General features: G+C 33.4%; 3 protein-coding genes across 5 annotated transcripts; 1 reads left to right on the top strand and 2 right to left on the bottom strand.

Annotated features, from left to right (window-relative positions):
* The first annotated feature begins 3,137 nt into the window (after nucleotides 1-3,137).
* LOC106349064 (CRM-domain containing factor CFM3B, chloroplastic) lies at nucleotides 3,138-6,932 on the top strand. Its single transcript, XM_013788960.3, has 9 exons — nucleotides 3,138-4,153; nucleotides 4,226-4,700; nucleotides 4,783-4,913; nucleotides 4,993-5,352; nucleotides 5,457-5,613; nucleotides 5,705-5,997; nucleotides 6,086-6,145; nucleotides 6,235-6,333; nucleotides 6,425-6,932. Exons 1-9 carry the CDS (start codon nucleotides 3,314-3,316, stop codon nucleotides 6,644-6,646), a joined length of 2,637 nt encoding a protein of 878 aa, XP_013644414.1. The 5' UTR covers nucleotides 3,138-3,313; the 3' UTR covers nucleotides 6,647-6,932.
* On the bottom strand, nucleotides 6,787-9,241 carry LOC106349065. The gene is made up of 6 exons (XM_048745920.1): nucleotides 8,613-9,241; nucleotides 8,278-8,449; nucleotides 7,893-8,069; nucleotides 7,715-7,798; nucleotides 7,530-7,611; nucleotides 6,787-7,459 (listed from the first exon to the last, which is right to left on the bottom strand). The coding sequence occupies exons 1-6, from the start codon at nucleotides 9,101-9,103 to the stop codon at nucleotides 7,035-7,037; spliced, it is 1,431 nt and encodes a 476-aa protein (XP_048601877.1). The 5' UTR covers nucleotides 9,104-9,241; the 3' UTR covers nucleotides 6,787-7,034.
* Nucleotides 9,242-17,628: 8,387 nt separating this feature from the next.
* LOC106349061 (phosphoinositide phosphatase SAC8) lies at nucleotides 17,629-21,934 on the bottom strand. Of its 3 annotated transcripts, XM_048745921.1 has the most exons (21): nucleotides 21,672-21,933; nucleotides 21,491-21,565; nucleotides 21,265-21,392; nucleotides 21,072-21,163; nucleotides 20,887-20,944; nucleotides 20,713-20,769; nucleotides 20,601-20,634; nucleotides 20,437-20,517; nucleotides 20,252-20,358; nucleotides 19,926-19,931; nucleotides 19,812-19,892; nucleotides 19,653-19,730; nucleotides 19,467-19,531; nucleotides 19,225-19,323; nucleotides 18,960-19,059; nucleotides 18,628-18,736; nucleotides 18,459-18,531; nucleotides 18,292-18,385; nucleotides 18,123-18,209; nucleotides 17,950-18,016; nucleotides 17,629-17,880 (listed from the first exon to the last, which is right to left on the bottom strand). In XM_048745921.1, exons 1-21 carry the CDS (start codon nucleotides 21,820-21,822, stop codon nucleotides 17,753-17,755), a joined length of 1,770 nt encoding a protein of 589 aa, XP_048601878.1. In that variant the 5' UTR covers nucleotides 21,823-21,933; the 3' UTR covers nucleotides 17,629-17,752. The 3 variants fall into 3 exon arrangements, with proteins under 3 accessions (XP_048601878.1, XP_022550632.1, XP_013644405.2); XM_022694911.2 differs by lacking the exon at nucleotides 19,926-19,931 and having other exon boundaries at nucleotides 19,812-19,838; nucleotides 21,672-21,934; XM_013788951.3 differs by having other exon boundaries at nucleotides 19,812-19,931; nucleotides 21,672-21,934.
* Between the last annotated feature and the right edge of the window lie 5,215 nt (nucleotides 21,935-27,149).

A 27,149-nucleotide genomic window follows, 5' to 3' on the forward strand; every position in this document is an offset into this window, starting at 1 on the left:
CTAGTTATACCAGTAGTACAAAGCAAACAAACTAATTTTAGCTACTTCTACTTGAAACCAACAAACACATCATCAAACTATGTACATTTACTTAATTACGATCACTCACTAACATTTTTTCCTATCAAAATGAAGTAGTAATCTCTAGTTCTACCAATGTGTTTGCCAAACTATGACGAGAGTGAGGTAGAACTACTAACTGTTGTGTCTCCACTGTTTCTTGCGGTTCGACTGCTACTTCCATCTTCCTTATCTCCTTCTTCTACATTCACCTGGACTTTGTTAAAAAGTCGAGTGCCTGACCCAAAGCTCTCCTGAGATCCTCTCTCTCCTTCGCATGAGTTCACCTCTTACTCTTCTTCTGCTTCTTGTACTTATTCTTCTACTTAGTTCACGTTTCTTCTTCTTCAAATGAGTTTTCTTTTTCACTTGAGTTCACATCTTCTGATTCTTCATTGGAGTTCGGTTTTGTTTTTTCTTTACAAGATTTCAAGGTTTATTCTTCTTCTTCACAAGAGTTCGTCTTCGCTACTTCTCGAACTTTTTCTTTAAAAAAATTTATTTTCATCACATGCTTCGCTTTTTTCTTTCTCGTCTATTTTGTCTTAGTCATTTTATATTCGCTGCTATAGTTAAGGACAAACCGATTATCCACTATATACACGAATCGAGAGAGAGAGACGACATTACCTCAGATCGACTTGAGAGGATACAACTCTCCCTCATTGAAATAAGTGAACAAACTTACCTCGTTTGTTCTTTCCTCATTTCTCAGCTTTTCCTAATTCTCCATGTTTCGTGAGTTTCCTTTTTCCTTGGTTTAATTTATAAACTAGGTGGTAATCCCGCAATAGGAATAAAAAAAATTGCATTTATATTTTACTTCATTATTTCAGCTTTATATGTTGGTTACATTCTTATATTAGGTTTGTATTATTTGAGTTGTGAATTTGTTATATTCGTAAGATTTCTATCATAACGAAAGACATAATAAAAACTCATTGCAATCTTTTTTTGTCAACCAAAAAGCAATCTTTCTTTATACCTTTCTTTTTGCATATATTTTTATTTCTATTGCCCATTAAGAAAAACTTTACAACTAAAAGTTTACATGTTAATGGAATAGATACATAGGAGGTTAAAACACTCATTGCTAAGAACTTGGTTAAGGATTTAGAGTTATATAACACGAACAATTGCTCAAAATATCAACAATATTCGAAAAGATTCAATTAGACTAATGTAACAATGAACAATAATGAAGATCAGTTATATTTTCATACATGAATCATAGTGATCATAGTCATACATCACGAACAATAGTCACAAATATAATGAATGTACACTCTTTTTCAAATAACTTAAAAATATATCTAAACTGTTTTAGTGTTATTCTCAACTGTCTTTAACAAAGTGTGTGTAAAATCTACACAACAAAGCTTGAAATGCTTATGATATGATTCAGTTAGAACAGAGTAGACAATGGACCTTGTTGTGTAGTTCATTAACATAAATTTTGATGGTACATTGCGCATTATACCACATACCATCAAGGTTAATAATTTTTAGTGATTTTGTTTAGTATTATAGATAAATGAATGGACATAAAAAATTATATTGACTAAGAAATCCATAATTGCATATAACCCTAAAATCACGCCAAAAAATCCATAATTGGTCGCATATTTATTCAAAATTTTGACCATAGCGATTTAACATCTTATGTTACTATCACATATGTCACGATTGATCAATCATTACGAATATTATCCTCTAAAATTGGAAAGAATACAATAGACTTCCCATAATTGAAATACCACAAACACGAAAGTCAATCATTCCGAAAATATTTGATTGACTCAAATTTCATGACCAATTTTCATTAATATTTTGAATTGGAGCATTCAATATTTGACACCGAGATTTACTCCATTAAGGAAATATAGCTTAATCAATATCCAATGACAGTGTTTTTTTCCGATTCATTCAAATATATCATGGACTATATGTTTTATTTTCGAGTAATATCTTCATATTGTATCTAAGTGTTTATAATCAGAATAAAAATACGATTATATTGTTGATGCGATCGAGTATACACAACTATTATGCTAACATATTACTAATAATAACTAACTAATATACAATAACACATAGACAAATCACACAACATAGTATATCATCTTATTTCTGGTTTATTCAGCATAGTATATTATATAACATAAATTAGAAAAATTATATAATATGATGGCCAATGACATAATATTTTCTCGAGTTGATAGGGATGTTAAAAAGTATCGATATAACTTAACAGGGCATATAAATTATATTATCCATAGAGTTCACATTTTATACAATAGTGTCGTGACATGGATGTATGAAAAGTTTCAATATTCTAAATTTAGTGAACACGTTCATTCATGAAATGAGACTATATGTTTTTGGCAAGATGCTTAGAATAAATCCTTAGAATCAAGATGCATAAAATGAAACATATATTATATTTTCTTGGCAATGACATGACATGTAATTAGTCTAGGTCAAAGAGGGTTATTTAAAAAAGGTTGTGAAGTGGAATGTGGTGTTGACACCTAAGAAATTGCAAAGTTGTGAATCACACATGTGATAAAGGTTTATTTATAAAAGTGCTCCTCAAATAATAGGAAGGGGATAACATTGTACGTTCTCTGGTTTCAATGTAATTTATTTTTATTTCGAAAATTAAATAAATGAAAACAATATTACAATTAGAAAGGGGATATTTCATCTTTTCATTTTAGATATAGGGGTTTCCAAGATGACTAATTCTTTCAAATAGTTTTAAAAAAATTTCATCAAAATAGCCTTAAAAATGAACAAAATAGTCTTTTTTTTTAGTTTTACAAAAAAAAAAATCTGTTTTGTTTTAAAATTTTTAATATTTTTCTTTACTTTTAAAAATTTAAAATTTAAAATTTCACCCTCAAAACTTGGTCTCTAAATTATATAACCTATGATATAAGTATATATTTATCTTTTAATAAGGCTTCGTTTAGTCATTTTTAAGTTATTTTGCTGAAAATAAACTAAAAAGATTATTGGAATTTTTTGTTTTAATTTAAATGGGCCATGTTTGTTAAAAGTGTTGTGCTTGGCCTGGTTACGAAAGACGACGTATCCAAACAGCGCTCTAAATATCTATAACCATCTTTCCCCGCCATGGATAACATTGAGTTCGAGCTTCGTCTCGTAGCCGAACGAATCCACGCTGAAAGCGTTGAAGCTTTTCTGATATATTCTGTATCTCTGTGAGTACCCAATTGGAGAGTAACTTATGTCAGAAATGGCGATGAATTCAATTCGCCATCTTTATCCAGCAGCCGCCACGACGGCGACTACTGCGGTCGATTCGTTGGGAAGCTCTTTCTGTAAGCTCCACGGAAGCACATCCCTCCGATTCTTAAGGTACAGTTCATCAATTTCACTCTGGTCCCATAACGGTGATGTCAGGAGATTCGGTTTCTGTTCTACAAGGAAGGTTAAGCTATGTAGCGGTAGGGATGAGAATTGGAACATAACCCAGAAGCAGAATCAGTTTAATCCTGTGCTGAATCATCGGAAAGGAGAGAGATTTTCTGATTTAGGGGTAACGAGTGGTGAGAATGGTGATGGTGGTGGTGGAAGTAGTACAATGGAGAGGATTGTGGAGAAATTGAAAAAGTTTGGATTTGTTGACGATGATCAGTTTCAAGATGAAAATATTGAACACGAGAGGAGGTTTGTGGAGGAGGAAGAAGGGAATGTGCGGAATAGGAGAGGCAGATTCTCGGAGGAGTCACCGTTTGGTGTTTATGGAGGTGATGGAGAAGTTAAGTTTCCTTGGGAAAAAGTAAATTCTAAGGAGAAGAAGGAGGAGGAGCTAGTAAATGGAGTGTGGACAGCTAAGAAGGAGAGTAGATACTCTCTTGCGGAGATGACTCTTCCGCAAGCAGAGCTGAATCGGTTGAGGAACGTGATGTTTAGAACGAAGAGCAAGATGAGGGTTAAGGGTGCAGGTGTTACTCAGGCTGTGGTAGATGCAATTCAGGAGAAGTGGAAGAGCTCAGAGATTGTGAGGCTCAAGATCGAAGGTACAAATGCGCTCAACATGAGACGGATGCATGAACTTTTGGAGGTATTTAGTCTGCATTCTACTCTTTAGATGTGTTTGCAAAGTCTTGATGTCTTTTCTTCTTCACTGTGGCAGAGAAAAACTGGTGGTTTGGTGATTTGGAGGTCAGGGACTTCCATCGCCTTGTACAAATACAAAAACGACACTTACAGGGATGCACCAGCACAAATGAACAAGCAAATATACCGAAGAGCAGAGACGTCGCCCTCTTCCTTACCTACGAGTAGAGTGGATCATAGTGTTGAACATGTGCATCATCCTCAGATAGAGAAGGAGACAACAAATGTGGGAAATGAAGACCGGACATCTCATCAAGAAGTTGAATACGAAGATGAAATAAATGAATTGTTAGAAGGTCTTGGTCCTCGCTACACGGACTGGCAGGGAGGTTATCCATTACCTGTTGATGCCGATATGCTTCCAGGGATCGTACCTGGTTACGAACCTCCTTTCAGGGTTCTTCCTTATGGAGTGAGATCAACTCTGGGACAAAAGGAGGCAACCTCTTTAAGGAGGCTTGGCAAAGTTCTTCCTCCACACTTTGCTTTAGGTATTGGATTTTCCTTTTTAACTTTTTTTTTGTAGAGCCCTGATAAGGTCTCTGAGAAGTGAAATTTTCTTTGGATCTATAGGTCGAAGTAGACAGCTGCAAGGGTTGGCAACAGCAATGGTTAAGTTATGGGAGAAGAGTTTGATTGCTAAGGTTGCCCTTAAACGTGGTGTACAATTGACTACCAGTGAGAGAATGGCTGAGGACATCAAGGTAATAAGGTTTCACAGCAGAGTAACATGCATTTATAGAAAATGCTGAATGTTTGATATCGTGATCTTGGTGGCTGCAGAGATTGACGGGAGGTATGCTGCTCTCTAGGAACAAAGACTTTTTGATTTTCTACAGAGGGAAGAGTTTTTTGTCACCAGAAGTAGCAGAAGCATTGGTGGAGAAGGAGAGACTTGCAAGGACTTTCCAAGACGAAGAGGAACAGGCACGTCTAAGAGCATCATCGGGTCTGGTTGTCCCACGTGTTAAAGCTAACCAAAACCACCTTGTTTCTACCGGTACTCTTGGAGAAACTCTTGATGCAGCTAGTAAGTGGGGAAGGAATCTGGACGACGATGATCACGTGGAAGAAGTGAAACAAGAGGCTGAGAAACTGAGGTCTGCAAATCTTGTCAGGAAGTTGGAAAGAAAACTTGCTTTTGTGAGTTCCTGCTGCCTTGAGCCTTTACTTCCTACCTGTCAAGTTATAACTCGCATTTTGTCTTAAAAGATTGCTTCTTGAACTAGTTTGTTAACCTCTTATAGGCTGAGAAAAGGTTGATGAAAGCTGAACGGGCATTAGCTAAGGTAGAGGAATCTCTGAAGCCATCAGAACACAGAACAGACACTGAGGGCATAACTGAGGAAGAGAGATTTATGTTCCAGAAGCTCGGATTAAGGATGAAAGCTTTCTTACTTCTTGGTAAAATTTATTGTATCAATCTGTAGGCTGATGACTTATGTCTTCTCTGGGATGTGGCCTCGTCTGAGAAACTTGAATTTGATTGCTTCAGGTCGAAGAGGGGTGTTTGATGGTACTGTGGAGAACATGCACTTGCACTGGAAATACAGGGAGCTAGTCAAAATTCTTGTGAAGGCTAAAACTTTTGAGGGTGCGCAGAAAGTGGCATTGGCCCTTGAAGCCGAGAGTGGAGGAATCCTGGTTTCTGTTGACAAGGTTTCCAAAGGCTATGCCATCATCGTGTATAGAGGAAAAGACTACAAGCGTCCTTCCGAGTTAAGGCCTAAGAACCTCTTGACAAAGAGGAAAGCTTTGGCGCGTTCTGTTGAGCTCCAACGACGCCAGGTTCCGTGATTCAAACATTTGCCATTATAGTTTAATCTAATCAAACGATAATGGGTAACACTTAGTTTTGTTTCTTATAATCCAACAGGCTATTATAAAACATATTGAGGTGGTACAGGCGAGAACAGAGCAGTTGAGAGCTGAAATCGTATGGATCTACATTTGCTGATTCAACGAAAACGGTTTTTTTTTTGTTCTGCAATGAACTAACATGAGACCCTGAATCCATTCTGGCAGGAACAAGTGGAACTTGTAAAAGACAAGGGAGATCAAGTGTTATACAACAAGCTTGACACGGCGTATTCTTCAAGCGGCGAGGAGACAGAGGAGGCAGATGTATGATGGGTTTACCCTATACTTGTCTTGAATTTCACCACTGTGACTTTTGGTGTTTGAGGTCTCACATTCTGTGGTGCTCTTCTTGTAGGGAGAAGGAGATGACATCTATTCAGAGACATATGAAGAGGAGGAAGAGGATGGTGAAGAAGGTGGGGTTCAGGCCAAGGGTTCACTATCTGATGTTGAATTTGATTCAGATGATGAAGACTGGGATTCCGATGAACTAGAAACCGAGTTTGATGATGACTCCGCAACACCAGAAGCAACCGTTGTAGATCCGGGGAACAAGGAACGTCATCTGCAACCATAGAAGGTAATGACCACGAGTTAGTAGTATGCACCGTGTTGTGAGTTGATGCAGGAGAGAAGTTTTGACATTATCTATCTTCTGTGTACTCTCTGTTGATCAATGCAATGAGAGAGATATGCTAAAAGTGTATCACATGCAAAGATTGTAAGCTTTTAGGAGCTTTGTAGATTTACATTATTTAGAAGATACATGCATATCTAACTCTCCAATGTAGTAAGATAGGTCTCAAACAATTTAGACTCCGCAGCTTAATGCTACTACTATACATGGTTCACCATCAAAACCACATTCTCTTCTCATCGGAAAGAAAAATACATTTGCCTTGGTTATATGTAAACGTTTCTCTTTTTCTGTCAAGGGAAGATAATAAGAATACGACCGAGGTTTTTCACCTACGAGCAAGTCTCTGCCCAGCGCCGGCCAGTAAAGCCTTACCAATGACCCCAGTGTGCAGGCCACAAGCCAAGGCGACACCTCCTACAACTACCCATTTCCAGTCCATTCTCAAATTGTCCCGCTGTCTCCTTGCATATCCCATTGCTCTGCTTCTGTCTTCATCTCCTGTGGATGATTCTGTAGAATCCATGTTCAGTACTGTGGTGATCCTTGCCATTTGAGCAATTCGGGATAGACTAGAGTCTGATTTTCTGGCGGTTTGGTAGGCTCGTAAACCTGAGTTTAGCTTCTTGACTGCTCCCCACATGCCATGGCGCACGCCTAACTTTGCTACGTCTTTTGGGATTCCCATGTCTTCGTAATGGACTAGAGATACTTGACAAGCCGATAGCTGTCCATCTCCTTTTCTGGATTCAACTGCATTTGTTTTGTAATTTGCTTTAACATTCAAATTACATGCCAGCTTTAAAATAATAAAAAGGCTTACCTGCTCGGATAACCCAACTTGAGAAATAAAGCTCAACGCGCCTAGGCTTATCACGCTTGGGTAGAGCTGGATAAGGAACTCCCTACAATATCAACAAAAGTGTAATTTGTCTTTCTTTGAACAATGTTTGACAACACTGAAAATCTAATAAGAGAGAAATGGGTTAATGAGGCATGAAATTATACCTTTGTCACACAATAATACTTATTTCCAGACTCCCATATTCTCCGACCAATGATATACTCTCGGTCACTACAGAAAAAGGGAAACTGCATGCAAACTAATAAAATTAATAAAAGACAAGAAACAAATGGGGGCTTGGATTATAAAAGAAAGAGTAAAGAATCATTAAGCTGCAGAGACCTTTCTTCGCCAGTGAACAATCATAGTTCCTGTGCGAGTGTCGTCGTCCAAAGTTTTGAAGTTGGCAAGCATGAAATCCCATTTAGGTCGAAACTCATCATCCCAGAAGAAATCCCTAACAATATCTGGACTTGCATCCTCAAATATGGTTCGACTCCGATAAACAACAGGACCTGTCTGACAAAGAACAACACAACCTTTCAGGCTAAATGAAGCATTGCATCAAATCGGAGACAAAAAGGATAAGATAGTATCATTAAACTTGATCTTTCCCAAAGAAAAACATTGCGAACCGAACCCATAATTCGTAACAAGAAAACTATCTCTCTAAAAAAGATTTCATATTTGCCTACTAGTCAATGACTTGGATTGTTCCTTGCGTTACCTCAGGCTCATGACGCCAAGCTTGGTAACTCATATTTGGAGTAGTCTTGTCCATCATGGATTGCCATTCCCTGGTCGCATTTCCCACTTCAAGCAGCTGTAACAGATGCTCTAAATCATTCTCTGTTACAATCTCCTGCTCTCTCGCCGTCGTGTTATCATCGCTACTAGGTCTGCAAATCATTTCTCTCAGATTCTAACCAAAATCGTTCTTTACCTTAGACGTGTTACGTTTTTGAACTCATCTCTATCAATTCAGTAAACCCACAACTTCTTTAATCAAACTGGAAACAAAAACAGAACAGAGAAACAACACATTTTCTGTAATAAACTGACCTGGAAACTTCATCACTTTGAAGACTCTCTGTCTGCTGCGATGAAGCTGAACCACTCGTCGATTTGTTGGCTCTCGTGTCAAGCCTTGACCATAGGGTACGGCACACGGAGAAAGCCGAGAGGGCTGTGAAAGCGAGCCAAAGCCGCCGCGCGCCGAGCCCAGGCGGCGCAGTCCATAGAAACCGAAGCTTGGAACGGAACCCTAGATAGATCAACCCGGTCCATCTCGGACGCCAAGACCATCCGATCAATAGACCGATCATTACGGCGAGCCAAATCGGTACTGCGCAGAGTATGATGTCGACGAACGTCTCTGTAAAAACGGGGAAATACATTATATCGGATAACATCTCATCCATGGCGTTTCTTGATTGGAGAATCTTTATTCCGATCTGACGAATTTTCCTGAGACAAATGTTAGTTTCCCCAAGGAAAACCAATACTATGACGAATCGAAGACGAAGACGAAGAGCAATTTCCTTTTGCGTCATTTATTATTGATTTATTAAGTTTGGTGATGATTTATTTGATTAATGAAGGAAATTTTGATTTTTTGCTGTGTCGAAAATACGCGTTGGCGGGTGACAGAACGATAAGAAACAGCACTGTGAGAGATGCCAAGTACACATCCCACGCCTCAATTCTTGTTCGTTACCCCAGAAAGAAAGAATATCCTCAAATCTCAATTATTGACATTGTGAAACACGTTTTGTCAACACGCAGGGCCGGTGCCTAGTCAGTGGAAGCTCGTGTTCAATTAAAAAAACAAGTCAGTAGAAAGCTCATCAGGTTGAGAGAATTTTTTTTTTTTTTTTTTTTGACTCTATGTTGCACGGAAAAAATATTTGGACCCCCGTAATTATTATTTTTAAAAAAATTTACATAAATTAAATAATCTTCCTGTTTTTTTTTATATGAGTTTTTTTTTTAATGTCGGATAATTATGCTATTACAAACTATAAAAAATATTACAGACGATTCTACAGCCGAAAATTCTACCTACTTTACGAGGATTCAAGTCTGACTGCATTTACTGAGTCGCCCTATGGGATCCACGTTCGACGGTACTCTTTGTGTCATATTCCAGATCTTTTGTAAGCCTTATCTCCATTAATTCGCATATGTCTGCGGGGATCGAAACTCAAACCTCATATTGTAGAAGCATTAATGAATTCTTAATCAACCCTTATATGAGTTTTTAATCAACATTTTTATGTTTAATATATATCAAAAAGATTTAAAAAAATATGTCAAAAAGTAATAAAAAGAAAAAAACTGGAGTGGACCATAAACTGAACAATACATGGGTTCACTCCTATGGTGAATTGTTAAATTCAACTCACATTTTTATAACCAACCAAAAGGTTATGTAAAATTAATTAAAAAATGTAATAATTTTTTTTTTAAATGACTGAGAAAAAATAACACCGACATTAACACCGTTTGCAAAACCCGAAACTCTAAAAATCTAAAATCTAAACCTTAAACTTCAAACCCCAAATCTTAAATCCTAAACCAAAAACTCTAAACCCAAAATCCAAAATTCTAGCCATAAACCCTAAATCCTAAACTATAATCTCTAAATCTTAAATCTAAAACTCTAGACCATCAATCTTAAACCCTAAACTCTAAACCTTAAATCTTAAACCCTAAACCTAAAACTCTAAACCATAAACATGATCCCTAATCAAGTGATGAGTTTAGGGTTTAGTATTTAGGATAGTGTTTAGTGTTTAGGGTTTAGGGTTTAGGGTTTAGGGTTAGAATTTAAGATATAAAGTTTATGGATAGAGTTTAGGGTTTAGGATTTTGGATTTAGAGTTTACGATTTAGAGTTTTGGGTTTAGGAATTGGGTTTAAAGTTTAGCTTTTAGGTTTAGGATTTAGATTTTACATATTACATTTTCAGAGTTTTGGGTGTTGTTTTTTCTGTCATTTATTTTTTTTGATTTTATTATTTTTAAAACTAATTCTACATGGTACTTTGATTGATTATAAAACCTGAAGTGAATTTAATCATTTACCATACGAGTTAAACCTAAATTTTGTTCTTAAAACATATGCGAACAATGAATCTCACATTTTGAAAGTGGGTAATCCTCATAATAAAATTTTGAGTGTGGCCAACAAAAATTATCAAATATATATTTAAAATCCTATTATATATTACCTTTTAATCTTAAATCTTCATAATAATTAATTATAAGAACTAAATTTTATAAATAGATAATAAATACATATTAAAGTACAAACACATAAATTTATAATTCATATATATACTTTAGTTTAATCAAATAAAAAATTCTTTAATTTTATTTAAAAGGTGCATTAGCTAGAAAAAAATTGTTATGAAATTGTTAAATTAAAGGAAAATTGCACGCTATAGCGTCCAAAAAATTATAATTCACTATCTGACATTTTGACCTACTTTGTTACAATACAATGTATATTTTCTATAATAATGTAATTATGCCCTTCTCAACTACCGACGAAACCTGCAACCAGAATTAATTTAAAATAAATAATTAATTGCTGTAAAATATAAATTGTGGTTCCTCGTTATCCACATATGTCTCTCAAATTAGCTTTTAATAGGTTGAAAAGGCAACACAACCGTCTGAATTCCTGTCGGCGAGAGAAGAAGACCGCTTTCCACGTCTCGTGCACTGAGAGAAGGGGAAGCTAGCTTCCAGGATTTTGAAATTGAGACGCGCAAATAAGACAACATCGTAGCAGCGGCGAGGTGAAGTCACGATTTCCAGTTAGACTTCACAGATCCATATTCCAGAAGAGAATTTCAAGCCAGTAAGATTTTGGTGCTCTCTTATACCCTCCAAATTAGAAATAACTTTTTGTTGCATGTGTGAATCGCTATTGAAAAACTCAGAAACCCGAAAATTTGTTTATTTGCGTTTGGATGCTGTGTTCATTCTATTCTATTTTTGAATCTTGTATCTTGTACATAGAATAGATTTGAGAACACATGTAATCGAATAGACTTATGTATTCTTGTAAATAGAATAGTGTATTATTGTATGTATAACATTGAAATTTGGCGTATGGCTCGTTCTTCTATTAGAATAACACGCGTTAGAAAAGATCTTGACTTGTGTAAATTTCGCATAAATTTCTATTATTCTATTTATAATGATTATATTTTACAGTTAAATGTAAATTATTACTATGAATAATCTATATTGTATAGTTCAATATTACATAATATAGTTTAATACTACATAATATTATGTACTATTTTCCGATTTTTCAGATTTTGATATTTGGGTTTGGGTTTATTGATTAGAGTTTAGGGTTTAGTATTAGGAAGGTGGGTGTTGAAGTTGGAGTTATTATTAATTTCTTTCATACAATCATAAACATTTTATAATTTCACCAATATATACTATATTATTTATTTGGTTCCATTCTATTTGGGTTAAAGGTTTATATTTTGGTTTAAGATTTAGGGATTAGAGTTTAGGGTTAAGTATTTAGGGGTTTGGGTGGGGTTGGGATATGATTTATATATTAGGGATTGAAATATGGTTCGTGTGTTATACTATTTTGGTGATATGAAATAGAACATTTTGGTTTGACTGCGAGAAGTAAATGGAATACACCATTTATTGAAATAGTGTTCTATTTGTATCTAGATATTTTCTGAGCACCGTAAAAACATTATGATTATTGGGTATTTCCTCAGTCTTATATTATTTTAATGATATGAATATTTTTATTAAAAAGTTTTATATTTTTATCCACTCATTTTATTTCATCCCGTGAATATGGGTAAAATAAATTAATATGTTACGTGGCTGGCTTTGCATAATTTGATAGTGGATAATGCTGCTTATCTTTTTTCCATATCTTCTATCTTTGACGTAATCTACACTCTTTATCTTTTACCGGTTACTTGCAAATGAAAAGGATATAACCGACTCAAATGATGCTTAAATGTTAGTTTGTTAATAATGTCAAAATCAATAACATATTCTTAATATCTATTCAGAATTTTGTTATTCAGCAAATTAACCCTAAATTAAGTATACATAAGAAACTGCAGAGCATTTCACGCGCAAGCTTCATCGTGTTCTCCACCGCGAAAAGACATAGAGTCTGAATGTGAGGCAGAGAAAAAGCAGAACAAAAGCGGGAGAAATTGTTATGCAGTCCGATCTGCAATTAGTACTCATTCACTATTTTAAAGGGAGGACAAGAAAAACTAATAAAGGCTTCGAATGGTATGCAGATCAAGAAAACGCATAACAAAACCCAAAACGAAGATCAAGCAGAATAAATGCAGATCAAACAGATCACGCAGAACAAATGCAGATCTAACTCGCTAAGCTAATTTATCGAATTAGTGTATTTAACCAAATATTAAAAATAATTTTGTAAATTAAATATCTAAAACAAAAATACAAATTCTTATAAGTTATTTTTTTATTAATTTAATAAATATAAAGAAAATTTAAAAATTATATAAAAGGTAAACACAATTACAACAAAAAAACCATAAAACAAAAAAAAGTATTATCATTCTAATAAATATTTTGAAACTTAAAAATTAGATAAAATTCATTAAAATGACAAAGAATATTCCATTTCCCTTAAATTATTTTTATAATCCCGATTAAAATCCAATTAAGAACCAAAGACGTTAATTAGGACTCGACATAAAATCCTTAACCTGAATTTCGTTCCAAACCCTGTTTTGACTTTTTTTAATTAGTTAAATATTTCTTTTGTCTACTATTAATTAACTACGTGTTATGATTTTTCAAACTAAAGATTCTCAAAATATGGTTTAATAGTTTGTCTTTTCACTTTGTAAAGATATATTATATACTATAATATTTTCATATACAATTATTTATATTCTCATTACATATTCATAGTTTTTACATAATAACTATTTATGCTGTTATTTATGTATAATAGAAAAATATATAACTTCACTAAATAATCATATATAATATTTTGAAAAATATAAAACATATATCTTATAATTATTTTTATTTTTATTTTTGATGATTAATAAATTAATTAATTAATAGTTGTGTATAAAAACCAAATCAGTTAATGAATTCATGCATGTTATTGATATTTCATATATTGATTGCATATATTGGAAAACTTGTAACAACTAAAACTAAAACTAGAAATTTAATGAATGCATGCACAATGAAGAATATCAAACATATTGTTTACTCTTACACCCTGTTCGGGAACGCGCTAGGCGCTAGTCGGGCGGTCGGGTTGGGCATAGCGCCTAAAGAGAAAATCGGAAATTATGCGGGGGAGAATTTTTAGATTGTTTACTATGTTATAAAACATGTTAATCTTTAATTATGTATAACATTAATACATTTTCATGTTTAAGATTGTATAAAACACACAAATTGAATATATAAACTTAATATAGTGTAATTTTCATCAAAATTATGAATATAAATGATATTTATAAAATTTTAGATCAAATAAATAAATAAAATATTATTAAAAATAAAATAAAAATAATAAAATAATAATAAAAATAGATTAGGCGGCTAGGCGGTCATTTAGGCGGTTTAGCCGGAAAAAATTGGATATTCGATTTTTTAAACCGATTTGGCATAAATCAGGACGGAAGAGTGACGCGTACCGCCCAGACGGCCGCTTAGGCGGCTAGACGGCCGATTTTTAGAACAGGGCTCTTACAAATTATTTTTTTTTCATAAAGATAACTTTTTTTAATATTTTCACATATACTCAGAAAACACGTTAAATCAATAAAATAAATCTGACTATAGAAAATAATATATATTTATTTTGTATATTCACAATTTTCTTATAATTTAGTTTCAGTATGTTATGCATGATATTTATTACTTATATATAGTAAGTTGTATTTTGTTTAGATATTTTTTGCTCTTACATATTATTCAGATCGTTTTTCCAGATATTTTTCAGATTCTTCACCTGTTTGAGTCAGTACTTTCGGTTCGGATATGTTTTATAACACCCTATAAAACTCATTCATGTATTTTTTTACATTTTAGACACTGTATAAGTCAGTTTTTCGGTTCGGGTTTGGAATGAAATTCAGGTTAAGGATTTTATATCCAGTCCTAATTAACGTCTTTGGATCTTAATTGGATTTTAATTTGGACTATAAAAATAATTAAAGGGAAATGAAATACTCTTTGTCATTTTAATGAATTTTATCTAATTTTTAAGTTTCAATATATTTATTAGAATGATAATATTTTTTTATGGTTTTTTTGTTATAATTGTGTTTACCTTTTATATAATTTTTAATTTTTCTTTATATTTATTAAATTAATAAAAAAAAATTGATAAGAATTTGTTCTTTTTAGATATTTAATTTACAAAATTATTTTTAACATTTGGTTAAATACACTAATTCGATAAATTAGCTTAACGAGTTAGATCTACATTTGTTCTGCATGATCTGTTTGATCTGCATTTGTTCAGCTTAATCTGTGTTTTGGGTTGGAACTGCGTTTTCTTGATCTGCATACCATTCGAAGCCATAACCATCTTTAACATAATAATTTCTCGTCATCCACCTAGTTACCATATCCTTCTCGTATATTGAACATAATAATTCATAATTAAATTATTATTTTATAGTTTAAAATTATGTTTTATGATTGATAAACTGATTAATTCATTTTTATAAATTAATAATTTATAGTATAAAATTAGTTTATTTGTACATATGTAAATGATTGGTTTTATGTATATATTGAGTGGTTATAATTTAATTTATGGATTATAATTTAGTTACCTATTTATATTTTAAGGTTTAGGCCCTAATTGGCAGAGCATTAGCATTAGCGGAAGCAGTATGCTATAGAAGCAGTGTGCTGCAAGACCTGTATGTTTTTGCTAACTGTTTAATATGATGATTGGTAGAGCAGTATGAGTATGCTATTTAAAATTATTATAAAAATTAGTATATAATATATAATATATCTATTTTAATTAGTATATTAATATATTTATTTTTAATGAATATATTTCTAATATATATATATAAATATATTAACATATAAAACTAAAAAGATATATAATTAATTTATTTTATTTAAAAATTTAAAAATTATGTTTATATCGAAAATATTATTTAAAAATAAATTTTATAATTAAAAAATATATATTTTAAAATAATATTTCACATTTAAATTAAATTAAATTATATAAAATTAATTTATATATTTTAAACGTGAAAAACTATTTTTAAAAAATATAATTTTATTATAAATTAATTTTAGAAATCAAAATTTTATTTTCTAGATATAAAAATAATTTTATGATATTATTAAATAAAATAAATGAATTAATTATATATTTTCCTTAATTTTATAAATTATAGATGCAAATGCTTTTATAAAAGCTTCATGTGAAAGCATTGGCCATAGAGCATTTGGAGAGCATTTGCATTTAGTAAATACTTCTCTGAATACTTTTCTAACAATTGTTGATTGGATAGTGTAGAGCATAATGCTAATGCTCTACCAATCACGCCTTAGTGTTTGTGTATCAAAAAGATCATACAGTTAGTAATTTTGCAGAACCTAGCTTCTTACGATAAGATATGGTACAAATATGTATGATCAATTGAATTAAATTAAAAATTAGATCTCGATCCGCGCAACCGCGCGGATTTTGTTTTCATTTATTTTTATATAAACATTTTGTTTTCAATTTTAAATTGGTATATATTATAATATATATATGTCTATCAATTTTTAAAACATAATAAATTTACGGTATATTTTTTTCATTGAATAGATTGTTTCAAACTTTCACATATATTTGTATGTTCTTCTATATATATTTTCGGATTATTATTTCATTATTTAAATCGTAACTATATATATAAAGATTAGTAAAATATTGTTTAATTATCATATTCAAAGATATTGTAACATTTCACAAATTTATAAAGTTTTTAAAAAATTAAAATTTTCGCTTCACATATTTATATTATCGAGTAAATAATTAAACATTTAGTTTTTGTTTAATTTTTAAAATAAACTATATAGTTTAAAAAAAAATTGATTGGTTTTAGGTAGTAAAGATTAATCATTGTTAGATAATATGATTTTTGTTATTTAAAAAAAATCTTTATAGTTTTAAAAGTTAACATCGACAAAAAATTAAATATTTAGCATATAGAGGTATAGTATTACAACATTAAATTATATATATTTAATTTATAGTATCTATAAATCTAATGGATCATCTATTGTTTAAATCCAATTATTGATAGTCCAATAAAAATTTATGGTAGGCCCGAAATTTAAATGATAAGATTAGATATTAAATGTAACATGACTTTCTAGGAATAGGTCCATTAGGTCCATTTTTAAAAAAAATCACACATGAATCAAGGTTGTGACTTCTGTTTTAATATATAAGATATATATTTTCGGATTATTATTTCATTATTAAAATCGTAACTATATATATAAAGATTAGTAAAATATTGTGTTATTGTCATATTCAAAGATATTGTAACATTTCACAAATTTATAAAGTTTTTAAGAAATTTATTTTTCGCTTCATTGATTTATATTATCGAGTAAATAATTAAACATTTAGTTTTTGTTTAATTTTTAAAATAAACTATATAGTCTAAAATTTGTTTTCATTGGTTTAAGATAGTAAAGATTAATCATTGTTAGATAATATGATTTTTGTTATTTAAAAAAATATTTATAGTTTTAAAAGTTAACATCGACAAATATTTAAATATTTAGCATATAGAGGTATAGTATTACAACATTAAATTGTATATATTTAATTTATAATATCTATAAATCCAATGAATCATCTATTGTTTAAATCCAATTATTGATAGCCCAATAAAAATTTCTGTTAGACCCAAAATTTAAATGATAAGATTATATATTAAATGTAACATGAATTTCTAGGAATATGTCCATTGGGTCTATTTTTAAAAAAAATCACACATTTCATGTTATGAATTCCGTTTTAATATATAAGATTCGGTGGAAATGTTTATTTAATTATTGTAAGAAGCTTGTACGACGTTTAACATGGAAACAGAAGATATGAATAAGAAAAAGAATGTGGTGCACAGCGAATCCCTTTATATATAAAAAAAGGAATCAAATGAGATGGCAAAGACGAGGCCTTGAACACAAGTGCCTTCCGTTGGCCTTGATCATGGCCACTACTCCTGCAGTCACTCCTGCCCACAAAGCCGACGCCAGATACTGCTGCGTGTTTCTTCCCGCTGTTGTTTATATCATCCAATATCAACTCCAACCCCGTAAGTCATATAAAATTAAAAGCCTTTCTTTACCTTGATGAATAGTGAAAGATGTCACTGTGACACCACCTATCAACAATGCTGATGCTACTGGCAGAAACTGTTTATTCTCACCCAACAAACAAAACAAAACATAAACGAAATCAGATCAGTATCATCTTTCCATTTTTAACAGACTGTTTGAGTGCATTTCAGGAGGAACATACAGACGGTTGTGATCCTCCAATAGGCTGGAGTTGTGAAGGGCTGTTTGTGCCCACTGTGTAGCGACCACTAATGAGATCCAAAGCATCCTGCAACCAATTGAAAAATCTGTTTTTCTCATCTTTTACATAAAAACATCGAATCTAATCTTGTAAAAAAGACACTACTTGCCTGCCTCACACCATCCTGGAAGTTATTCAGATAATATCTCGACATAGCACTGATGCCATCTTTGATTGCTCCAGATACAGTTTGTTTCCCGTACCTGCCATGTAACTATTAACATCCTCTTTCTAAATTAATATGATAAAAGAATCTTAAGGCGGACAATTTCTCACCTGACGAGGTCGCCCTTAAGAGCATATGTCCCTGCGTATTGCAAGCTAATCTCGTCCCCTTGCTCAGCCCAAACTATCAGAAAAGCCAAAAAGGATTTTAGCTTTTTGATGAAAAGGCAGAAAATATTATACAGCTAAGAAAAGTTGCAAGTGAGTGACATTCACTTACTTGTTCTGAACTTTGTGTAATCATCTTCAAACATGGATACACACTCTGCGGAATCAAGCACTCCGATCCTTTGAAGTTGTAGATTCAGAGACTTTTGGGCCATGTAATTCTTTTCACATGAAAAAGTTTTTGAATGCAATCAGAAGCAGTTCAGTGATAATGTTATTTTTAGCAAACAGAGATGAAGTTAGATATGCAAGTAGTGATTTTCTCCCCCGAATAAATTAGTAGCAAAAGCTCTCAAAAGCGGAGGCTTGACCACTACTTGTACCAATCAAGATGGCTGGTGGAAATGAAAAAAAAAAAAGAGTAAGAAATCAAATTGAACAAACCTGGGTAACATTTGTGCGGTCAAGACAGTCGATGCAATTAGATCTAATAACTCCTTTCTGCTCTTCCAGGATGTTCCCTTCTGCGTCTACAAGGAAGTATCTGCTCAGCTTGGATTAGTGGCAGCTGAAACAAAAATAATCTCTGCACATAGCTAGCATCTACCTAACTTTAACCAAACAAACAAACAAATCTGATCCGACTGCTATGCAAATATTAACTCAGTGTCTAGAACTGAACTAAAAGAATAATAAGTTGTTTGCTTACCCTTGCATTTCAAATTCATCCCCAATCTGTTCATAAAGTATCCCCAAGTTGTCGAAGTTTGTAGTTCCACAGATGTGATGGAAGTCGAAGGCGACATATCTGTGTCAAAACAACCTCATTAGCTAATAATACCTCTGATTCAACTTGATGTAAGAACAGATTAAATAAAGAGAAAGGTGAAAGACATCCAAACAAACGAATAATTGATTACGAAGTGTCAGGAAACGGAAGAAGAATTTTACCTCACGTTTGGAAGCCTGGCCATTTCGGTGGCGTATGCTTTGCTTAATTCACCTTCAGCTCCATGCTATTTGTAGACAAGGAAAGTAAGCAAAGTGAATATTGCGTAGCAGCAACCACAAAATAACTGAAGCTAAGATGTCATAGATGTACTTATGTTATCTGGAATGAGGAGCAAGGACATCTACCTGATCTGTTAGGTTAACTACCATAATTTCTCCATATCTTTGGCTAAGATCATGGAAGTGGCGCTGCACGACCTTCGGCTGGAGGCAGAAAATAACTTAATCAAAGTTGAGGGCTGGACAGTGAATGAAAAATATGTAACGTTGATCATAAGAAATTACCGTGTCTTCATGCTTATTTATCTTAAGCTGTGGCTTATAGCTCAAATCAACGATTTGCTCCCAAAGAAGTGGAATTGAACCGATGTCAAAAAAAAAAAAAAGTGGAATTGAACCTCTAACCTAGCAAGTGAAAGCAAGACGGTTAGAATCCACAAGAAAAGAAAAGAAAAAACTTTAAACTGAGAAAAAGAAAAGCAAGGTGCGTTATATAAACCAAGAAATCTTATGTAAGCGAAAATAATGAAACAGTGAGTTTCAAGCATATCCAAAACCTTAAAACAGTAACCATTCAGTTGAAATGAGCATTTTATAGCAACAATGGAATGTAATTCCACATATATTACAGCCAGTACAGACATATATTACAGCCAGCACAGTAACAAGGAAAGATCATTTTAACAGCACACAACACATGAATGAGCTCTTAACAAAGGGTATACCTGCAATAAAGAGAACTTGAAACCATTAATCTCCACTATTTGTTCAGATTCCACAAAATTAGCAGTGTCTCCCTCAAGATTGGCTCCTCTTCTCCACATACGTGTACCTGGAATGCCAATTCCACCATGAGTTATCAAACAAGCATTTAAGTGAATTTTCCAAAAGTCACAAAACTAAAACACACCTAGACGACGTGTACATCGCCTGGAAATTAACGATATCACCGAAGTAGAATTCTTGAGCTGTAGCTCAGCAACTTGGTAGCTTAACCGTTGGTTAATTTTTAAACAAAAACGTTGAAAGACAACAGTCGAAGAAAAAGCGAAACAGAAGATAAAGAAAGGATATTTCCTTGAAGCAGAGGGGTAATAAAACCATCCAGCTACCACAAAAAGAGAAGATTAGATCTGTGAAGTTTGACATGGAATGAGAATATTCAACTTAGAATGCGACAACTTACTTTGCATTCAATCAGTTCCTCCAATAGATGCCAGTTCCAAACATATCGAGGGTCAGCCTGAGACGCAAGTTAACCTTCAGCCTAACTTTTACTAGACCAATTAAAATCAGACAAGAATATAGTAATAGAAAAAAAAAAAATACAAAATGCACAATGATCAGATGAACAACCAACCTGCTTCCACATGGGCTTACTCGTCCAACCAACAGCTAGCTTGCACCTTCTTTGCAAGCTGTAACATTGGATAAATGTATCAAATATATATATATATATATTCTTAAGTCTAGGATTCTAATTATACCACACATATAGAGAATGACACACTATTTACCCAAGATAACCAGACAGTGAAAACTTACTTGACAGTTAGATCTGTCTCATATGAAAAATAAAATCCTGGGGTAGTCTCAAGTGCCTGTAACAGAGTCCTGAAATACGCTTCGTCCTTTTTCTGCACAAGCCACCAATTCCAAGTAGTGGTGAGAAAAGCATTCCAGACAACTTAAAAAAAAGCTCCAAAAAAAGAAACTTTACAGAAGAAAAAAAACTTACTTCTTGAGCTGTAGCAAACCTCAAATTCCCATTGCAAGGAAGGAACTTCATAGCCGTGACTCGAAAAATGGGAAAACCGAGGAAAGTCCCAGCTTCCTCCCGAGATGTTATAACGAGCAAGTACGTTCCTAAACTCCCATTGAGCAGCAGCCAAAGACAGTGAAGGTTCCAATTTAGAAGAAACCAAAAAATAAAATATATAGAGAAAGGTTGAGATTAATCTCACCTGCTAAGAGCCTAATAGTTCCTCCAACGCCAAAGACAGTAGAGACTCTCGTAGCGTCTCCAGAACTAGTGTTGTCTGCACACACAAATAGTAACATCAAACAAACAGCTCGCGAAATGAATTACAGAATCCTCTCCGAAATAGTTTTCTCCTTGAAATCAAAACATAGAGAGGGTGATACCGTCGAGAGGTTTGATGTTGCCGTCGCGGCGATCGACGGAGAAGCCTTCATGAGGCGAATCTACGGGTTTGACGACGTACTTATCGGGAAACTCGAGAAGCTCGAGTTGATCGTAGAGCTTGAATCTACTTGAAGATGGAGCGATCTCCATTTGCGCGATTACGAGGATTATTCGAAAATAAGATTGAATGAATTGAAGGATTTGATTTGATTGATTGATGTCTGGAGTTTGATGGTTGGTTACGGGATCAGAGAAAAGAATGTCAAAGATGGTTCTATTATTTTTCTTCAACGTTGACTGCTGACACGTGTCTAGTGTCGAAACTAATTGGCTTTTCTTACCGAAAACCTGTTTTGTTGATCACGCAAGCAAAAATGGCAAAATCAACTCTTACACTTTGGGCTTCTTCAGGTATTCAACTATAATTGAGAATTTTAATTGTACAAATCAGAAACAATTAAAATAATTGGATGAATCAAATAAGAGTACTCTATGAATTGAGATGATTCATTTCAGATTATAAATTCACATATAATTTGGATGCAAGCAAGCAAACAAACATAATTAAAGTTTATAAATTATTCAGAAAAAATAAAATTTACATATTTCCTTTAAAAACAATATTACCTTTTCCTCGTTAAAATGTAAAACATATTTTCACTAAAAATGTAAAATTTTAAAAAAAATTCTTCACAATTGTAAAATATATTTATTTCAAAAATTATAAAATCCTATTTTTATTTTTTGCTAAAACCATATCATGTTTTCTTATACACCTCGAAATCAAATCCTAAGCATCGTACATTTTTAAACAATCTATTATGAACCAGATTGTGGATGGCTCATAACCAAGAGATTATGATTTGTAATCTTTCCATTTATCTATGACAGTGTAATCTCCTATATAAGGAACATCTATGTTATGAATAAAGATAGACTTTTCATTACTTTTATAACACGTTATCAGCACAAAACTCTAAATCCCTAAGCTAATACCCAAATCGAAAAACCCTAAAACCCTAGCCGGCGATCCGACGAACCCTAAAACCCAATCGCGTCTCTTGTTCCCGCATCTGTTCCAGCTCGCGTCGCCGATCAGCTTCAGCCCAAGGCGTTACTGATCCTAGCTCAGACGTTCGCGACCCGAGAGCAGCTCCAGCACGCGACCTCTTCCTCGTTCGCGACAGCATCAGACAGCTCGCGTCCGACGATCAAGCAACAAAGGACGTCTACGACCCGATAGAAGCGACTCGATCCATTCTAGCTCGCGTCCCGTTCGTGTCCAGCTCGCGGCTCAACTCCTTTGGTGGTCCGATTCAACAATCATCTAAGGTTAAAAGGTAATTCAAAACCTAAAAACTCATAATCAAACATAGATTGATTGATAAAGAATGAAACCCTAAAACCCTAATCTTTATGAATTAAAACCATAGGGTAGTGGATCAAAAATCCTAATTGAGTAACTCGAAGCTCTAAAATTTCGATACCCCAAACCCTAAATCATGTTCCTACATGATTAAAACCCCAAATCGGTTTTTACAAGTTAAAATCCGATAAATCCTAACCCTATATCTATAAACCCTAAATAATATAAGTATCATAATTAATTATACTATAATTATCAAATCACATATTAAAACCCTAATCGAATATTTTGAAATCAAAACTGTTTTCGGTTTTGATCATTGAGGTTTTAAATCTGATTGAATATGATGCTATGTTGCTAGAATTGTTTGACCGTTAAATTAATAGATTTATTTTCTCATCCTGCTTGGTTAATTGTTCATCTGATTTAAAATTGTTTAAAACAACCAGCCTGTTAAAACATTGATTGAATCCGATAGGTTACTAGCTTGCTTTGCTTATATAATCCGATAGGTTGATAGATTGATTGAGGTTTACTTGTTTAAAATCTGAATGATTTGATTGCATGATTCTTGAGGTTTAATATCATCTGCTAGGATTGATAGTTTTGTAATCTGATCTGTTTTAAATAGAAACCCTAAATAATCCGTATGATAGGTTATATTGATCGGATTTGGATGTCTTTAAGAATAGAGAATCCGTATGCTAGGTTGATAGATTCATGATAAAATCTAATGTCTTGAGGTTTAAGATTGTATGCTAAGTTCGATTAAATTGATTGATATGATTATATGTTTTTGAGGTTTGATAAATTCGGATATTAGATAGATTATTTACACATGGTTTATGCTAAATACCAATCAGCCTTGAAACTGATTCATTGAAATTCATGCTTGAAATATATATTCTAGTATTGCTAAAATCAGTCTTGAAACTGATTCATTGAAATTTATGCTTGAAATCTATATTTTAGTATTGCTAAAATCAGCCTTGAAACTGATTGAGTGATTAATAAATCTTTTTACTAGTCTTGCTAAAATTCATTGATTGTTAAACCCTAATTGCATGATTAATTGAATCCGTTTTTGCTAGTCTTGATAAACCATAATATTATGAGCACATAGAAATAGTATTGCTGAGACTTGCTAGAAATTGACTGATTGATTAAATGCCTTTAAGATTGATAGTCTCATTGTCCTCACAAGATTGAAATCCGAATTGATTGTTTTTAAGAGTAAGGCCGCATGAAAATTATACCTAAATATTGAGTGATATATGATTTGAGATGTCGAAAATCAACCTGGATTTTGCTGCCCTAAATCTCTCTGGAGATAATTATTTACGGTGGGCATTGGATACAAAGACTATCCTAAAGTAAAAAAAAAAGACTTGGTGAATGTATCATAGAAGGCAATAATGCCAATGAGAAAAATTGATACAAGGCAATATTAATTATTAGCCATCATCTTATTAAGAGTCTCAAAGATCAGTATCTGATTATAGAGAATCCTCTAAACCTTTGGACATAGTTAAAAATCGAGATATGATCACCAAAGAACGGTGTTATTACCAAAAGCCCTATTTAATTGGAGGAATCCCAGAATCCAGGACTATAAGTCTGTGGATGAGTCTATTGCTAGCTGGGCAAAATAATGGATTACTGATGAGAAACAATGAATTGAGACCTCCTGGATTAACCCCATTACATGATACCAATAAGGCCGCAGAAGAAAAAAAAAAATAGGTAACCACGTCCAGAATGATAGACCACACGGTCATGGCCGTGGAGGGTGGAAAGGACGTGGCCATGGCCACTATAACACATTTGGCCGTGGGAATCACTAGAGAAGAGGCCGTGGGTATCAATCCAATTTGAGCCATGGTCAAGGCAGTGGCCGTGGTATATCCTTTAAACCACAAAGCTCGACCAAATCAGTGTGTCATAGATGTGGAATGGGGAACCATTGGCCTAAGATATGAAGGACTCTCAAACATTTTTGTGACCTCTATCAAAAAGAGTCTGAAAGGGAAGAATCCTGAAACCCACTTGATCTATAAAGATGGTGAAAATAATTTCGAACATGATCAAGATGATCTTATGGAATATGAGATTTATGATTGCCTAAAAGAATCAAGTTGATAATCTGATTTCAACATCAAACTTGTGTGATTGTTTTGCTTGTATATTTTCTCTGATTTTTTATCTCCTTGAATTTATTTCTATTACATTGTCTGGTTAGATTAAATGAATGAATGATTTTTCTATATGAGTACACTGAAAAACACCAATATAAATACTAAAACAGGTATCACCAGTCTGAAAGAAGACTATGGCTAGGCTAATATATTATTGCCTAAGGGTATGCATCTAGAAATCAGTGATGCCTTATATTCACCCAGCTCTAAGAGCAAGAGCAGCCTATTGAGTTTTAAAGATATAAGAATGAATGGTTTCCATATTGAAACAATGGGCGAAGGAAACAAAGAGTTCCTTCAGATATATGTATAAAATCGCCCAAGGCCATAATAAGTCCTAAAGACTATACATGCATTCTCTACTGACCTAGACTATGCATAGATCAGTATGATAGAGGCTAAAAGCCTGCGAAAATATACACTTTATGGCACGACCGGATTGGCCATCCTGGTCCAAACATGATGCGAAAATTGATATTCAAAAGGCACACATTAAAAGATAAGAAGAGTTATCCCAAAGAATCTCACGTGTGTAGCATGTACACAAGGGAAACTCATTAGGCCATCACCAGTAAAACGGCTACGAGCCCCTTTTTCATAAATAAAGACTATATGTCTAGATAATACTGGTGAATACATGTCCCAAGCGTTTAAATGATTATGGTATGTCCATGGGGGTAAGTGTGGACAATTCTGTGATACATGTCCATACCAAGAACGGCTTGGCCGAAATCTTTTAAAACGCAAATAGCTGATTGATAGACCATAACTTATGAGGTCAAAACTCCCATTCACAGCTTGGGCCACACAAAATTTACATGCACCTAAGTTAATACGCATCAGGCCATTTAGTGAACATAGATATCCCCTATCACAATTATTAACGGGTCAAGAGCCAGACATACCCCATCATAAGACATTTGGATGTGATGTCTATGTACTAATTGCTCCACCACAGAGAACTAAGATGAGACCTCAAAAGGAGGATGAGGATATATGTTGGATATGATTCTCCCACAATAATAAAGTACCTTGAGCCAACAATGTGTGATTATATTTGAGGCCAGGTACACGGATTATTTTAAGACCAGGAGGAGAAAAATAATAAAGCTGGTAAAAGAATGGTAAAAGAAATAGAATGGAATCAATCATCAATGTCTTGGCAAGATCCTCGGACTAAAGAATGTGAAAGAGACGTCCAAAGATTATACATTTACAAAGCTAGCTAATCAAATGCCATACACATTTTCTGACCCGAAAAAGAATGACTAAGTCATATATAAACCAGCTTGTAAAGCACCAACGAATTTGATGTCCAAGAAGAGACACAGTCAAGTTGCTACAGAGTCTAGACAACGTATGAAACGTGGTAGACCAATAGGTTCCAAAAGATAAGAATCCTCGGAAACAAAAGAAAGATGCAGAGAATGATAATCAAAATCCAAATCCGAGGTTACTAAGGAAACCATCCTTGACATGGAGATAAGGCCGGCCAGCTCAAAGGTACATGTATCAAATAATGTAGCTTGGGACGCCAAACTGCAAAGTATTAAAGGTCCTGATAATAATGAATCTCAATCGATTATATCATGTCTGGAACATAATGGAACCAATAAAGAATGTCGACATAAGATGATTTATTTGCATAAAAGGTAGCACTTGAATTTATGAATATAAGCGAGGATCATGAACCCACATCAATATAAGAGTGCACACTCGTATAACAGATTGGATTGAATGGAAACGTGGGGCTAGATAGTTTAAGGAAGAAAGACGTATTTGGCCATATGATGAAGACGTCATATGATGTTAAAACCAGTGGATATAAATGAGTCTTGTGAGGAATAGAAATCGTGAGATATAAAGTTGATGTTGCACAAGTATTCTCACAAAGACCAGTAATAGATTATGAGGAG

The sequence above is a fragment of the Brassica napus genome, chromosome C1 (assembly GCF_020379485.1).
Source record: "Brassica napus cultivar Da-Ae chromosome C1, Da-Ae, whole genome shotgun sequence".
Taxonomy (NCBI): domain Eukaryota; kingdom Viridiplantae; phylum Streptophyta; class Magnoliopsida; order Brassicales; family Brassicaceae; genus Brassica; species Brassica napus.